General features: G+C 46.9%; 1 protein-coding gene across 4 annotated transcripts in view; it reads left to right on the forward strand.

Annotated features, from left to right (window-relative positions):
* Positions 1-5,414: 5,414 nt before the first annotated feature.
* The window catches only part of EFCAB6 (EF-hand calcium binding domain 6), a 233,096-nt gene continuing 221,604 nt past the window's right edge, over positions 5,415-16,906 (forward strand). For 3 of the 4 annotated variants that reach the window (XM_046645983.1, XM_046645988.1, XM_046645986.1), the window contains exons 1-3: positions 5,415-5,493; positions 6,683-6,871; positions 12,562-12,668. In XM_046645983.1, coding sequence (XP_046501939.1) covers positions 12,598-12,668 — 71 coding nt within the window. In that variant the 5' untranslated portion in view covers positions 5,415-5,493; positions 6,683-6,871; positions 12,562-12,597. Of the gene's footprint in view, positions 5,494-6,682; positions 6,872-12,561; positions 12,669-16,906 lie in introns of those variants that run through there. The other variant, XM_046645984.1, reaches the window with a different exon arrangement.

Genomic DNA, 16,906 nt, shown 5'->3' on the forward strand with positions numbered 1-16,906 from the left:
TGCAGCTCCAGCCATGCTTAGAGGGGAGTTTATAGCCTTAAACACCTGTCTTAGGAAAGGTGAAAGGCTGAAAACTAATGATTTAAATATTTGTATCATGATGTTAGGAAAAGGATAGCAAATTAAACTCCAAGAAGGAAGGAAGGAAATAATAAAGAGCAGAAACCAATGACAGGAAAATGAATAATAGATTTCCTTGAAAAGGCTCACGAAATTGATAAATCACTAACAGGAAAGAAAGAGGAGAGGTCACTATAAATCCAACCAGGGTGACCGACTGTCCCAGTGTGCCCAGACTGTCAGTTTATAGCACTGAAAGACTCGTGTGCCAGGAAACCCTCTATTCCCCAGCAAACAGTGCAGTTGGTCACCCTAGGTCCAACAGACACTGTACCAAGAGGACGTTATGAACAATGTTATGCCAGTAAGCTCGACAACTAAGATGAAGTAGACAAATTCTCTGGAAAGCACAACTTACCAAAATAGACACAGGAAGAAACAGGAAATCTGAGTAGTCTTATAACTAATATAGAATTTGAATCAATTATTAAAAATGTCTCACAAAGAAAACTCCGGGACCACATAGCTTCACCAGTGAGTTTCCCCAAATATAAAGAAGAGAAAACACACAAATATTACACAAACTCTGAGAGAACTGGAAAGGTAGAAGCACTTCCCAAGTTATTCTCGGAGGCCGGGATAACCAATGTTAGAATCTGACAAGGACGTCACAAAACGGGAGAATTACTGGCCAACTGCCCCAGTGAAAAGGATGAAAGATTGCGAACTTTTTTTCTGCAAAGGGCCAGATGTAAACATTTTAAGTTTTGTGGGTCACGCAGTCTCTGTTGTGACTCCTCGACTCTGCCGTGGCAGTGCAGGCAGCCACAGGCGGTACACGAGTGAGTGTGGCGGTGAGTGTCCAATAAAAAAAACTACCCACTACATAGACAAAGATCCTAAACAAAGTACTGGCTCATTTAATCCAGTGATACATAAAAGTAATAAAGAGTTGTCCCAGGAATTCAAAGTAGTTTCAGCATAAAAAATTCACCATTTTAACAGAATAAAGGAGAAAAACCATAGGATCATTTCAATAAATGCAGAGAAAAGTTTGATAAGATTCAACGCTTGTTTCAAATAAAAATTTGTAACGAACTAGGATTAGTAGGAAACTTTTTAATCTGCTATACCTACAAACAAACAAACCTCCAAAGCAAACAGCATATTCCACAGTGAAATATTGACAGCCTGGAAATCAGACAAGGATGTCTGTGGTCACCACCAGTGTTCAGCACTATGCTGGAGACCCTGGTCAGTGCAATAGGTCAAGAAAAAGTCTAAAGTATAAGGATCAGAAGAGAAGAAATAAAACTCATTATTTGCTGATCACAAGATTGTGTAAGTTGAAAGTGCAAAAGAAGCTTATTCTAAATTAGAATTAGTAAATGATAATCACTGGATATAAAGTCAATATACAAGATCAATTCTGTTCCTATATAAGAGCAACACACAATTAGAAAAGGAATTTAAAAAATTAATACACTTTGTTACAATTATAGAATTTTGCACATCAAAAGACACTATTGAGAATGAACAAAAACCCCACAGACTGGGAGAAAATATTTGCAAAACAAATAGCTGACAAGAGTTTAATATCCAGAATATATAAAGAACTCCCACAACTCAACAAAAAGACAATAAGCTATTTAAAAAAGTGGGCAAAGGACTTGAATAGACACTTTTTAAAGAAGATATACAAATGGCCAATAAGCACAAGCAGCAGCTCACTAGCGTTAGTCATTAGGGAAATGCAAATCAAAAACACAAGATAACCATTTCACACTGCTAGGATGGCTAAAATAATAATAAACCCCAAAGCAGAAAATAGCAAATGTTGATGAGGATGTGGAGAAATTAGAACTCTTGGGAATGTAAATACTGCAGTCACTGTGGAAGACAGTTTAGAGATTCCTCGAAGAGTTAAACTTGGAATTACCACATGACCCAGCACTTCCGCTCCTAGATACACACCCAAAAGAATTGAAAAGAGTGACTCAGATACTTGTATGCCAACATTTGTAGCAGCATTATTGATAGTAGCTAAAAGGTCGGAACAATCCAAGTGTCCATGAACAGGTGAATGGATAAACAACATGGGTTTTCCATGCTTCTTATTTTCTGTATTTCCTGGTGCTTTGACATCTTGGAACCCTGCTAGCCTGGAGCCACTGACCCTCCTGATCTGTAGGGCGAGCCAGTTCCTACGGATTGTAAAGGATTTGCTGACATTACTCAGACTAGCCAATGCTGAGCCTGCTGACGCTGCCTTGCCTTTCCCTCGGAAACCACAATCAAGGCTCTGCCCTCATTTTCTCCTCGTAGGGCGGGGGAGTGCTGGGGAGGCTGCAGAGAATGGATGAATGAGATTACAGTGTACATATTCTGGCATCGGAACCAACAGGACTTGCTGAGGACCGGATGTGGGGGATGAGGCAATGACCACTAAGGGATAACAATGATTCCTAGTTTGAGTGGTGCTGTTTATTGACATGGGTCAGAGGGAGGGAGGTTGGCGGATCAAGGGCTATGTGGATGGCTAAAGTCTGAATGGTCTCTGATACATACCAGTGGATGAGTCAAGGTTGGGTGTTAAGTGTAAGAGCACGGTTTATGTGAGAGTCAGAGGGACCCTAACGTCCAAAGGCCATACAGAGGGGGAAAGTCACCAGTGGGGCCTGAGAATTGAGTAGTTGGTGATTTAGGATAAACCCGGGACCGTATGGTATTACAGGAGTCGGTAAGAGTGAGTCTCAGGTCGGAAGGAGTGATCAACTGGGTTGAATGCTACTGAGAGGTCAAGTCAGGTCAAGTCAAGTATAGAAATATTGATGAAAAGTGACCAAGTACCAGAGAATAATAGAGCCATGTCTCTGTTAAGACTAGTCAAGAGTCAATGGTAACTGAGAGAGAGACACCAGGTAGGGACAACTCTACTGAGAAGTGGCTTAAAGGAAAGCAGGGAAATGCAGTGGAAACTAGAAAAGAATCTTTTCTTTTTTAAAGGTGTGAGATACTAGAGCATGTTTCCAGAGGGAAGGAGGGAGGGAAAGAGTGAGAGTGAGAGAGAAGTGGGTGGGGAGGGAATGAGACTGTTGGCTGTTATGACAAAGAGGCAATAACCTGAGTCCTTTTGGTCTCAGGACCAAAGTTTCTGGCCTCAGGATCCATTATAATCTCGAGAAGCATTGAGAATCCCAAAGAGCTTTTGTTTTTGTGAGTTATAACTACAATCTTTACCTATTAGAAAGTAAAACTGATAACATTTAAAAATATTTGTTTACTAATTCATTCAAAATAATAATAAACTCATTACATATTAACATTTTAATGAAAAATTATGGTTTCCAAGACAAAAAAGAAGTAGTGAAAAGGCAATTTTATATTTTTGCAAATCTCTTTAATGTCTGGCTTTCTAGAAGACAGCTGGATTCTCCTATCTTCTTTTTCGCATTCAATCTGTTGCAATATCACACATCACGTAGCTTCTGGAAAGCCTGACTGTACACTCAGGAGAAAATAAGAGTGAAAAGGCAAGTAACATCTTAGCATGGCTTTGAAAATAGTTTTGATATTATGGACTCTCTGAAAGGGTCTCAGGACACCCAGTGGTTCCCAGACCACACTTTGAGAACTGCTGACCCAAGCAAGCAAGTCCAAGAGAAGGCAGATGGGGATGGGATTTAGGGCACAAGAGGAGGCACTGGCTTCTGTGAAATGCAACCCCTCATCTCTTGGAACAACAGCGAAAGGGGAGATGGGTGTCAAGGTGGTTGTGAGACAACGGTGTGTCCCACTCTCTGGATTCTTTTTCTCAGTAAGATCTGAGGTGAGGTCATCACTCAGATGAAGAGGTAAAGGCTGAGGGAGGTCGGAGAGAGAGAAGGTAGGAAATCACTCTCCCTCTGAGCAGGAACCAGTGATGTATAGTCAGTTTGCCGAGCAGGGACCACGAAACACCCATCTCTGTAGCACCCGGCAAGGTACCCTATTGTTACTGGCACATTGGGTTCTTATTGTCCCCCAGGATGGAAATCAAGAGAGTCAACAAACCAGAGTAGAAAGTAAAAGTTGATTAGCTTGTGCACAGGGGAGGCACAGGGGAGCCGGGGCAGAAAGGAAAGGGGCAGGTGACTGGCTCATTAGGCAGAGGGATTGTGGGGCTTTTATTAGGCGAAGGCTGGGGAGGAGGGCCTTGTCATGGCATGCAGAGGTGGCTGCGCTGTCACTAGCATGCTACTACATGCGACACATGTATCATTGGCACTAGCTCTCCACCCTGGGTGTGATTTTTACTATGCTAATGGGGTTGGGGTCACCTTCAGTGGACTCCTGGGCGTTAGGACACACGCATGAGCCCAAGGAAGTCCAGAGGCTGTGGAATGTGCATCTTGGTGGCCTCGATCTGATTCTCCTAGCCTGCCGATTGGTTAGGGGCCTTGCAGATGGCCCTGTCTCCTTAGGCTGGTCCTGGCTAACTGTAACTGATTGTGTGGAGGGAATTCCTGGGTCACTACTTCTGTCCCACAAGTGAATGTATGGCAGGGTGATTAAGAGCATGGAAGAGGGACCTAGCCTGCCTCGGTACTAATTCTGGTCCGACCATCACTAGCTGTGTGTCACTGGACAAAACACCCTCTCTGTGCCTGTTTCCTACCTGTAAAATGGGAAGATAAAATGGGAGGATTAAATGACGAGTAAGGTACTTTGATGAGTGCCTGGTGAAGGGAAGTGCTCCAAGGGTCAGCGACAACTTCTGCCTGTGTTATTACTCCCAACACGACTACTGCGCTTCCATTGGGCTTGGGAGCGTGGGTAAGAACCGCCCCGCCCCGCCCCGCCCCCGTGAGGCTCTCGGGTCCCGGAGCCGGTCAGTGAGCGCAACAATCGCCGTCGCCGCGAGCGCGAACCTCTGGGCAGCGCGCGGCACGCGGTCGGGCTCTGGATCCGCTCCCCCTATCCCGACACCAGCCCCGAGGGGTACGTGCTTGGCACAAGGGGGCGTCTGCCGCTCAGGAGGGCACTGACCCCCAAGGCCACGCGGCTCCAAGCGCTTCGGCGGGACCAGGCTGGCCGCCCGCTCGCCCGAAAGCCGCGTAACAGAACGCGCTTCCACGACGGCGTCGCCCCGACTCCAAGCAGGTTCCCGTGCCCCAGGGGCAGGACTTCCGGCGGAAGTCCCTTCTGCGGCGGCTGAGCCACCGGCCGGATCTGGTCACGCCCCTTCACCCTCCTCATTCGGTAGTCTATTTGGCCAATAGGAGCTCCGCTTCTTGCTGGGTTCGGAGGCTAATTCTCCAATCAGCGAGTGTCCTCGTCGCTCGGGCAACAGCGTCCTAGAGACGCCGGGTGGGCTGGGCCTCTGCGGCCGGCCGGGCTGGGGTCCGCGCGCAGGTGTGGCCCCTCGAGGCGGAGAAAGGAGTAGGGGCCCGGGTAAGGCGGCGCGGCCTCGGCGCCCGGACCCCACGCGCGAGCCCACGGGCGGAGGAGGACCCAGGCGGGCGGGCACCGCTGAGGGTCCCACAGCCCCGAGACGGCTGCTGTCCACCCCCGGACTCGGAGCCTCCCCTGCCCAGCCGTGCGTGGGGCTGGGACTCACTCCCTCGTGCGGCACGAGTGCGTGGAGCCCCTTGTCGGCCCCGGGCCACCGCGGTGCAGAGTCCGGTCCTAGTCCTATCGGGCTTACGTGGTATTTGGGAAGACCGATTATAAACAACGTGGACAGTGGTGGCATCTCCCTCCCTGGATCTGGGAGGGTCACATGGGACACGTTGTGTGGCAGTGCCTTCAGTCGCTCCGATTTACAAAACTTTTCACGTCCCTTCTTTGATTGGTCCCCACAGCAATCTTTTGACTACCATTATTAGCTCCACCTTGTAGGTGAGGACTTGAACCCCGTGGAGTGAAGGGGATTCTCCAACATCACACGACGAGGGAGTTGCAGAGCCAGAATTCGAACTAAGCACTTCTGTCTCATGTCCAAACCTCTGGTCTTTCTAGAACACTGCTCTCCCTCAGACCGCGCACGGTTATCCCTGCCTCCCTCAGAAATTTCGTTTTGGAAGCACTTTGCGAAATGTTTGGTTGGCAGAGCTTTTTTGAGACCCTTGCCTAAATCACTACTAGCCTTCCTTTTCCTTCTGTCCTGGAAATCTTCGCCTTTCGGGGTGCCTTGGCCCTGTTAAGAGGATCCTTACTTCACTTTCAACAAGAGTAATGAATAATGTTTTCTAAGTTGTCTGTGCCCCTAAATGGGTGAATTTATGGAAATGCTGTAGAAAAAAAAAGTGGACTTTCACATACTGCCGTTATGTCATCTCTTTTATCCATTGTTTTCAATTCAATGGACATTCACTTGGCTAATTCTGGGCATTTGGAAGTGAATCAGGCCTGGGTCCTTTGATGATCTGTGAACATGTTTGCCTCCCACTCACTCAGCCTTATCACAGGCTTCTTGAAGGCAAGGGTTTCATTTTAGTTACCTGTGCTTTCCCTTGCCCTCCACCTTCAGCTTAGCGTTTGGCTCATGGTGGGCACTCACAGATATTTGTCACAAAATGCTTACCTGAGACTTTAAATGTGCTCTCCCAATTTTGCCTGCCTTTTTCGTGCCCTTTCCCAGCCATCAACCTCTTCCCCATGCGGAGAGCTGGATGGCACCCGTGCTGTGCCTCCTACAGCTGACCGGCACGTGGAGACTGGACCAGCTCCAGGAGGATGCTCAGTAGTCTGGTGCCCACCCAGAGCAGGAATCTACCGGGAGGCCACTGGCTGTTAACAAGACCATTGCTGTAAGAAGGCTTCTTTACAGGTGCGTATCGAGAGGGGATGTTTGGGGTTGGTAGATGATGAAAATCACCGAAGCTTTCTTGGATGACTTGTTCCCCTGCCAGGATTGAAAAATAAGCTGTATAATAGAGGTGAGAAATTGCGAGTGAGACAAGGAGCTAACGAGCACTTTCTTCCTTTAAATACCACAAGTGAGCTCACTTTTTTGTAAAGTATATTTGTCTAAAAATACCCCAAATCTAGGCTTGCACAATCACATAGATTGGATTCTTGTAATATTTAAACACAAATTCGCTTTCGACACAGTGCTCTCCAGGATATCCACACCATTGGGAAGAGGAGGCGTAAAGGGAGGGGGTAGGTCTGAGAAAGCTCTGTGCCTAGAGAGCACATATGAAGAGGGGACACTTCTGGGACTAAAGAGCTTCGTGTGCCACTTCTTTTTCTCTTGGTTTTGACCATTCCCTGCTGTTTTGTTGTGTTTACTTTGTGCCAGGTGCCGTTGTTCTTTCTCTCCATGTGTTTGTCTGCCATCTTACCACTTCTGCTGCTGCTCATGCTGCTACTGCTGCTCCTGGCCGGGGCCTCTTGAGCGGCTACTGTCTTCCAGGCATGGTTTGGGGCCTCACATCCATTTTTTATTTAGGCCTCACTGTCTGCTTATGAAGAAGCACAGTTACTATTCCCATTTTATACATGAGGGAACAGGGATGTGGGAAGTTAAGGGACCACAGAGCAGATAAGTGGTAGAGGGTGGCATCTGCTCCAGGGCTGCCTGATGATAGAAGCTGTGTTCGCGCCCAGTGTCTGGCACCCTCTAATAGGTATGTACTCTGTGAGTCCCGCCAGGGCTTTGAGGTGACTTGCAAGAATACCTACAATAGGGTGAAATAGAAATAAGGGTCCTGAGAAATACAGTTAGAATGGGAAGGTAACATTCAGAGGGAAGAGGATACTCAGATCGTCCATAGTGTTTATAATACAGTTGGGCTGCACGTTTAGCTCTGAGCTTCTTGAACTCAAGGAAAAAGAAAATTAAAAAAGAAAAAAAGTAAATTCATTGTGTCCAGGCAAATAAGGCATTTTAATTCCTCTGGGAAGCTAAGGCTTTTCCAACACCTAGGTCTTCATCACGGAGCCTGGGCAGGGCTCGGTGACTGCCAAATGACAGAGTTCTAGGCTCAGTCGCCTCACAATTTAGGGAGAGAATGTGGACTATTGCATTTGTATGGAATGTTTGAATTGAAAGACTTCTGAATAGTAACAGTTTTCAGTAATATCTTCTGAGTTTTGTTTTTCCCCTGGGAGTTTGTAAATGGTATGATCCCGTCCCCTGGGTTGGTTCCAGTCATTTTTTATTTGCTTATTTACTTAACAGTTATTCACTGAGCACCTGCCATATGTTAGACCCTGTCTAAGCATCGAGGACACTGCAGTGGTGGTCATGTCACTGTCCTGATATGTGATAGGCCTGCTGCCTTGGGACTTTCTCCTCTTGGGGTTTTTCTGGACTGTGCCCTCCTTTGTTATCCTATAAAACCCTGAGATGACACTCAACACCTTACGCTGTGACTCCCCACCTGCCTTCTGCCCTGGGCTCTGTCTGGTTTCTCTTTCTGTACATTCCCAGGACTTAAGAACAGCTACCAAACAGTGAACACAGCCTGCTGCGCGTCAGGCTTTTTAGGTTCGTTATCTGGAATCCTTCCCCAGCCTTTAGAGCTCGAGACTTCACTGTTTTGGGTCACTTGCCCCTTGAGAAGCTGGTGAAAGCAATGTATCCTCTCTATAGAAAAATCATCTCACATACACTTTTACGTCTAATCTCAGAGAGTTTGAAGATCTACAAAAGCACACACATGGACCTCGTCCCTAGTTTCCAGGTTAAGGATACTTGCTTCAGGTTAAGGATACTTGCTTAAAGAAGGGGCCGGCCCTGTGGCTGAGTGGTTAAAGTTCAGTGCGCTCTGCCTCCGCAGCCTGGGTTTGTGGGTTTGGATCCTTTGCGCAGACCTACTCTGCTCACCAGCCTCGCTGTGTGGATGTCTGACAAACAAAAAAATAGAGGAGAATTGGCATAGATTTTAGCTCAGGGCAAATCTTCCTCAGCAAAAAAAAAAAAAGAATACTTGCTTAAAGAGAAATATTATTTCCATTTTGCAAATGAGGAAACAGGGTCAGGAGGAGGTTAATTAACTTGCAAGTTTGCACAGTAGATAGTGGAGCCAATTGACCCATGTCTTCTTGACTTCATACCCTTTACTTTTTCCACTGCTCAAAAGTGGAGCTTCTCGGTAAATGACTGAGTGTATGGAAGGCTAAAAGGGGAACTTTGTGGTATATGTGTTCTAAAATGTAACAAAACGTCCATTTGATGTCAGAATAGACAAGGAGAATATTTTTCTCAAGCATTTGGATTTAACTGCTGAAATCTTTTGTGTTGCTTGCAACTTTTTCCAATTTAGTCAAGTGATAATTTTCCCCCCACGATACCAGTTCCAACAGTTATTGCTTCTGATGCTGTTTCTGTTTGGCTGCGCACGTTTTTTACTCTTGTGTTGAGTTATGTTTTCTCTGGATGCCAAGGCAGATGGATGGCACTTTTGTTATGATTCTGATATAAATAGCATCTGTTAAAAACTGGACATCAATACTTATCTGGCAAATAAACAAATATATCAGTGAAATAGCCTCCTAGTTGTGTTTGTGCCCGTGGTCAAGCAGTGTGTTTGATGGTCTGTGACGCGGTGCTTGTTTGGGGGGCATTGGTTTTAGAAATCTTGCTGATTTCTCCCTTACCAAGTTCTGAGGTGATTGTGTTCCTTAATATCCTAGAATTCTTTGTATTTAGAACACCTACAGTGAGGACCATGGAAAGCCGGGGGTGACCTGAGAACTCATCACGGTGCTTTGCTCGCACTCAGAATGGTGTTTAGCTTTCAAAATCAAGGGTTAAGATCAACCCACTCTTCTTGCCCTCGCAGTATTGGGTGTTGATAGCTGCGCCATCAAGAGCAAGGATCAATGGAGTGCTTCCTGGGCCAGCCGAGAGGTAGGGCTGAGCGTAGAAAGATGCGCGCAGCCCATCCTCTCCACTGTGAGGGCTCACTGACTAGCCGGGGCCACAGATAAACAGCCGAGAGAAAAGTCTGGAAGCAGAGAATCAAAGTGAAAATCGAGACAGGACTAGAGGGATGGACTGGGAGGTATTCACACTTTTACTTTATACCTTGTGTCCCCCTCTGCCCCCCAGCAAAGTAATGGAATTACTGGTACCTTTGACCTTTTTGTCCTTTTCTTTATTAAACAAAACAACTGGCCAAACAAAGCTTCAGACCAAGTTCTCTGTCAAGGCATGATGGGTTTTGTTTAAGGAGGACGGGCAGGCCTCATGGAGGAGGGGCTATTCCCTCAGCCTTGAAAGATGGATTGAAGTGTGCCAGGTGGAAAAGGAGGAAGGAAATTCTAGCAAAAGCAGGAACCCAAACTCAGAGGTTAGGAACTACATGGTGTATTCAGCATCCTGTGTGAGAGTGCAGCGTGCGTGGGACTGTGGGCTCTGGAAGCATCGCCCGGGGCCGGGTTATTAATGATGTGAGTGATCTTATACTCCGTGTCGGGAGTGTGGCTTCAGTCTCTGCCCTGGAGAAGTACTGCATTTTTTTTTAACTTTAAAAAAATAATAATTTCAGATTCACAAAATATTTGCAGAATCAGTAGAGAGAGTTCCTGTGCGCCCCCAGCTTCCCCGCCAGTGATAACGTTTTACAGAATAACCATAATGCAGTTATCAATGATACAGAGCTGGTAACTCAGCTGCAGACCCTACTCACCAGCTTTGACACGCACTCATTTTTTATCTTGATGCAGAGTCCTGTGAAGTTTTAACACACGTATAGTTTTGCATTGAACATTCTTAAGCCAGGGAATAACAGAACTGTATCTACGCTTTAGAAAGGTGTGAATCCTGGCCGCAGAGGAGGATGGGTTAGAGGCAGAAGTTGCAGACCTGGAAGCGATTTAAGGGGCTGTTTCTGTAATCCAGATGAGTGAGGATGAACAGGGGCAGTGACGTTAGGGATGGAGAGGGGCAGGGAAGAGATTTAAAAGGCGTTCTCCAAGTAAAATTGACAGTGCTTGCTGACTGCTTAGAAAGAGGGCTGGAGGCCAGAGGCAGACATTTCTGCCCTCACTGACCGAGGTTCAGGAGTGGAAGCAAATCCGTCCATTCCCTCAGTAAGTTCCAATGCCTCTGAACACTAGCCCCTGGCCTAGGATCTGGGGCTGTAGTGATGACGCAAATTAACCTGGCTCTAGGTTTTTTGTTTGTTTGTTTTTTGTGAGGAAGATTGGCCCTGAGCCAACATCTGTGCCAGTCTTCCTCCATTTTATGTGGGATGCCGCCACAGCGTGGCCCAACAAGCAGTGCTAGATCTGCGCTTGGGATCCAAACCCGCGAACCGTGGGCCGCTGAAGCACAGTGTGCGAACCCAACCACTACACCCCGGGGCCGGCCCTGGCTCTGGCTTTTATGGAATTTAAAGTCTAGCGGGAATCAAGCATTAACTGAATACTCACACGAATAGCTACGTCGTCACAAACAGGGCTAAGGGCTGTGAAGGACAACAGAGGTCTTTGTGGCCTAGTGTGGGTGTCAAGGAAGTGACGTGTGAACTGAGATCTGTGGCAGCGGTTCTCAGCGCCAGCATCGCCTGGGAACTTGTCAGTGAGGCAAATTCTTGGGCCCCAGCCCCTAACCAGAGCCTAGATCTAGCCTCAGGATCCAGAGCTGGGGCCCCAGAGTGTGTTTCTAACAGGCCCTCGGGCATCTGATGGACACTCAAGGCAGAGAACTGTGGACCTTTGGAACAAGGACTGGTTCACTGGGCTGGACAGGGGTGGTATAGGCTGAGGGCTACAGCATATGGACCAAAAGCTTCCATGTGGTATAGCCCGAGGGCCAGTGTGGCCGAGGCATGGAGGACCCTGGAGAGGGAGACAGCTGGAGAAGCAGGCCCGGGCCCATCCCACACATCCTCATGACACCTTTGAGGACTCTGGTCTTTGTTCTAAGGGCAATAGGAAGCAATTAGAGTTTTTAAATTTTTAAAAATTTTTTATTATTTTTTTTAAAGATTGGCCCTGAGCTAACATCTGTTGCCAATCTTCTTTTTTTTCTTCTTCTCCCCAAAGTCCCCCCCAAGTGCATAGTTATATATTCTAGTTGTAGGTCCTTCTGGGTGTGCTATATGGGACGCCACCTTAGCGTGGCTTGGTGAGCGGTGCCGTGTCCACGCCCAGGATCCAAACCGGCGAAACCCTGGGCCGCCGAAGCGGAGCGCACGAACTTAACCACTCAGCCACGGGGCTGGTCCCTGCAATTAGAGTTTTTAAAGCAAGGAGGTAACATGAGCAGATCAGTATTTTACAATGATTATCCCGGCTGAGTGGCGGGGGTATTTGTGTAATCAAGATGTGGGGGGAGGAGTGGCGCTCATATAGTGTTGACATAAAATATCTCCACCTGAAACCTAAAATTTAGCGTGAAATTTCTGTAGAGGCTGTGCCTGAGGTTTTCAACACAATTCTCCCGTAACTCGCAAAATCACTTTATTTTGCAGACCCGAAAGCTCCGTTCTTGTGGCTTGATAAACTAAAGAAGAAAATCTGTCTGCCAATCTGTGCTAACCCCATTGCTCTCTTATTTTTCAGAATTCACAAATTCAGATATAGTTTATCTTGAAGGAAATGAAGCGAAATATCGCCAAAACAAATGTCGCCCCAGTCAACACCAGCAAATCCACCAACACCAAAGCCAGGTGAGACGCTTCTCTTTCCTGAACACCTGTGTCAGCCGCAGGGTGAAGATGGCTGCGAGGTCTCGCTGTCGTGCGGGGCGCGAGGCCGGAGGGAAAGGGGCTTTAGGAGTTGGTGACGATGCCCTTATCACTTTCATCTGGTTTGTGTCAGCCGTTCATACAACAAGCACGTATTAAATGCTGATTTGGGGGCCAAAATTGTGTAGGAACTTACCTATTTATCATATCAACGAGCATCGGCTTATATGTTTTAAAGATGAATGTCCTTAATTTGGTGCCCAACATGCCTACAAATATTAGACAACTACGGTGAACTCAGAAAACGATCCAGCAGGGCCAGCAGGACCAACTCAATAGTGCAGGTTTTCTAGTCCCTAGGTTCCCGTTTCCTGCTATAGGTGGCAGCAGCAGCAAATCTTTGCTTACTGAACTCCGAAGCTGGGCAACCGTCGCAACTTTCATTTGCCAGCATCCGAGGACTTGCCCGGGCCCGGCTGCACTATAAATAGGAGGTGTTAAACACTGCCTGTCTGCTCACAGGAGCCGGGAGAGCGTAATGGTTTCCAGCTCTTACATTTTAAAAGGCTGCCAGTGAAACAGTTTTTGAGATGGAGCAACCATTTGACAGCCGACGTGCGGTCAGTGTTCCTGACACCACTTGTTTTTCTGTTGCCTGTTGCTGTATCTGTCATCACATTAGGTGCGGCGGTGAGCCTGAAAATGTTCATTAGGTAAGAGTGAATTTCTGAGACACTTTCTGAGATTAGATTTTTGTGTCCGCGATAGAGAAAGCACATTACGAACCAAGCAATATAAGCTTTTTCTTTAGGCTCTATATTCTGGAGCAGCAAAGCTTTCATGCTGCTATAAATGATCACCAAACTACAACACTCAATTCAATTAAAGTCCACATTCATTATACTTTGGGTCAGATGTGGTCCCTGCTCTCATGATCTCGTGACTAATGGTCTAACAGGGAAGACAGGCACTGAACAATCATAAGGGTCACGGGTGTTGGTTAAGGGCACCTTTCTGACACCGGCCGCTAGGTCTCAGTATAGGGGACCCGAGTGAGACCTCACGGATGATGCTGAAACTGCTACCTTGGATGGCGGGAAAGAGTGACGATCCTAAACAAGCTGCAGGAGCGGAAGGACTGTGTGTGTGTGTGTGTGTGTGTGTGTGTGTGTGTGTTGGGGGGAGAGTGCTGTTTGAATGACGGCTGTGAAAAGCCTCCGTTTGTTAATTTGGTAAATATTTTAGGAGGTCGTGTGTGCTGGCTCCTCTGGGGCTGGGGTTCAGTGGTGTGGCGACACTGTTTTATTTCATGGAGCCTATAATCAAGTTTATAATTTCCCAGATAACAGTAGAAGCGCCAGTTGTGGTAAGTGCAGCGCAGAGCAAGGACAGGCTTGATGAGAGACTACAAGGAGGCTGTGGACGGGGTGATCAGGGAGACCTGTCTAAGGAGGTGACAGTCACCCTGGATCTGAGGGGAGACCAGCTGGGCGGTGAGGAGTTGGGGAAGGATCTGGCAGAGGGACCCATGCGGCCGTGGGAAGCCAGGTGGGGAGCGTGACTCATGTGGGAGGGGAGAGGGCAGAGCTGGGCCATGGGCTGCCAGGAAGGCCGGGTGTATCTGACAGGCTGTGATAAAACTTTCGTTCAAGGACATTTAAATCAAAGAGGTCGATGTCTCCACCACCCCAACATAGCTATCTGTCACATCTAGACCCCGCCCACATGTGAAAACACATTTTCATATCATTGTCTTCCTAATGTGTACCCACTGTACTTTTTCTCTTAACATTGTCCTAAACACATTTTTATGTTTCTACATATTCTTTATAATTATCATTTATAATAGTGATATATTGCTCCATTAAAGTGTGTGAACTTTGAGAGGTTTGTGCTGTGTTTTGAGTTTGATTTCTGAGTTTGTGTGGGTGTATCTTGTAGTGCGTGTGGGTAGACTTGGAATTTGTGTGGCAGGAGAAGGTATTTAAGGTGAGGTTTGGGAGGAAGGTGAGAGCCTGCGTGGGGATTTGAGGAGACCCGATGTGGGGGGAGACCCTTGGTGGAGGAAGGCCGTGGCTCAGACACGTGGGGCTGCCGGCTGTGAGGCAGGTCAGTTTATATCGACGGATCTTTCTGCTAAATTGAATTCAGATGACTGGCTAAATTGTTTTTTATGAAACCCTGTCATTTGGAATATATTTGTAAATCAACTTACATTCTTCTGATTCCTATGTTTAGAACAGTAGACTAGGGGTTGCCAGCCAAGTCTAAGATATTATGGAGTATGAAGCTGGGCTGGGGGAGGCGGGACTGGGCTTCCATTGGGAGTGGCACGAACTCCAGGATCCTAATATTTGACTAGATATTTATGTAGAGGACTTGCTTTTAATTTTCTGCATGTTCTGTTGAGTAGGTTGCAGAATTGTTAGACTGTTTTGCAAACGCAAGTTATCCATTCTTGAGGATTGACAGATTTTCTTCCTACTCTGTCAGTATATACGAACTTCATTATCTGTGTGTTTATATGAGAATGCACACAGATCACTCACATGCACTTGTGCGAGTGCACAGACGCACGCACACACACATACGCACCTGGCACAACTGGGCAAAAAGCCTAGGATTAAACTGGGTCTTGGCCAAATTTGGGTCCCGTTCTTTTAAATTTGGATCATGAGTAAATTTGGCTTTTCTCTCTGGTGGTTAATTTCTCCACCTCTAAAGATATGGATAATGGTATGTCACTCACAAGGTTGACGATGAACCAGCAACATGGGCGCTCAGTGCGTGCGACGTGGATCTAGCATAATCACTGCAATGGCCGTTTGCCGGTCTGTCAGCTTCACTTTGATGTCAGGCAAGGAGCTTTATGCACGAGCCTCCCTAAAAACCATAGACTCAGACTCATAAGTCAACTTCAGGTTCTCCTAAAGAGTGGCCTCCAGTGTGTTCAAACATGCTGGGCCCCCACCTCTGGAGTTTCCGATTCGGTGGGTCTGGGTGGGGCCTGAGAATGTGCATTTCTAAAAAGGTCCCAGGTAATGCTGATGTTGCTGGCTCAGGACCACATTTTGAGAAACACTGTTTTAAAGCTACATGTCTGCTTCAACAGCCTTTTAAAAATGGAAAATAAATGCATTTAAACAACAATGGTGTCAATAACAATAAAAACCCATGTTATTTCTGTTTGAGGAATCTACAGATGGAATAGCTCTTTCCCCCTTCGAGATGAACCAGTGATGGCATCTCTGGGGAAGTCTTTAGTCTAACCCCTGAGACAGGGTGATTTAGTTCACACTCCACCGCCTCCAGGGGAACAGGTGCCCCTGAATTTCTCCACGCTCCAGCATCAGAGTTGGACATGCTGCCCAGACACCTTGTTCCTGTCCATTTGACACATGCTACCATTTTCTTTAAATCCTGAGTCAGGTAGCAAGCTACTGGAGGGTCGGGTGGGTCCTACTCCTCTCTCTGTTCCTCCACCCTGGCCAGTGTGTGGCCTGCAGTGCTTGCTGAAGAACGAATCATTGTGAGCATAGTTGCTTGGAAAACGCTCGCACCAAGAATGCTAGGTGGAACACCCAAATAGGCGCCATTTTCAGAACTACCCGGATTTGGCTGTTTGGAATATTCATATCGTGATTGAGGTCTCGCTGGCTTTTGTGATCCTGCTATTGGTAGAAATTAGAACTGGAGAAGACCCGGCAGGTCCCCCAGACCACCCTCCCGCTGGAGGAGGATTATTCCCTGCAGTGTACTCGGTAGCATGAGAAGGAATTACTTTTCATATGATTATTATTTTTTTTATGCTGTCTTCAACTAAGTGTGTCTTGAATTGAATCACTTTGTATTCAAGTAATAAAATGCACAACAGGCAGTACATTTCTGGGTGATTATCTTACTCCTCAGGTGGTGTAATAAGGCATGGGGCCAAAGCCCTGGCATGCCTTACTGTTATTAGGAAGTGAATTTATGGGTAAAATAAAGAAAGCGGTTATTTGCATCAGCGATAACCACCACAAGGAATGCAGTTACAGCAGATCCTCCGCACATGCTCGAGGGGCAGGGTGAGACGGGAAAGAGTGTTCGCAACCAGCCAGGCAGCCGTGGGTAGCCAGAGACTTGCCACTGTCTTCAAGGAGCTTGTGATTAACTTTGCAAAAAGCAACAGGAAAGCCTTGGCCCTTGACAACCACGTGAACCTGATACCTGGGAGAAGC

This window comes from Equus quagga, chromosome 19 (genome assembly GCF_021613505.1).
Source record: "Equus quagga isolate Etosha38 chromosome 19, UCLA_HA_Equagga_1.0, whole genome shotgun sequence".
Taxonomy (NCBI): domain Eukaryota; kingdom Metazoa; phylum Chordata; class Mammalia; order Perissodactyla; family Equidae; genus Equus; species Equus quagga.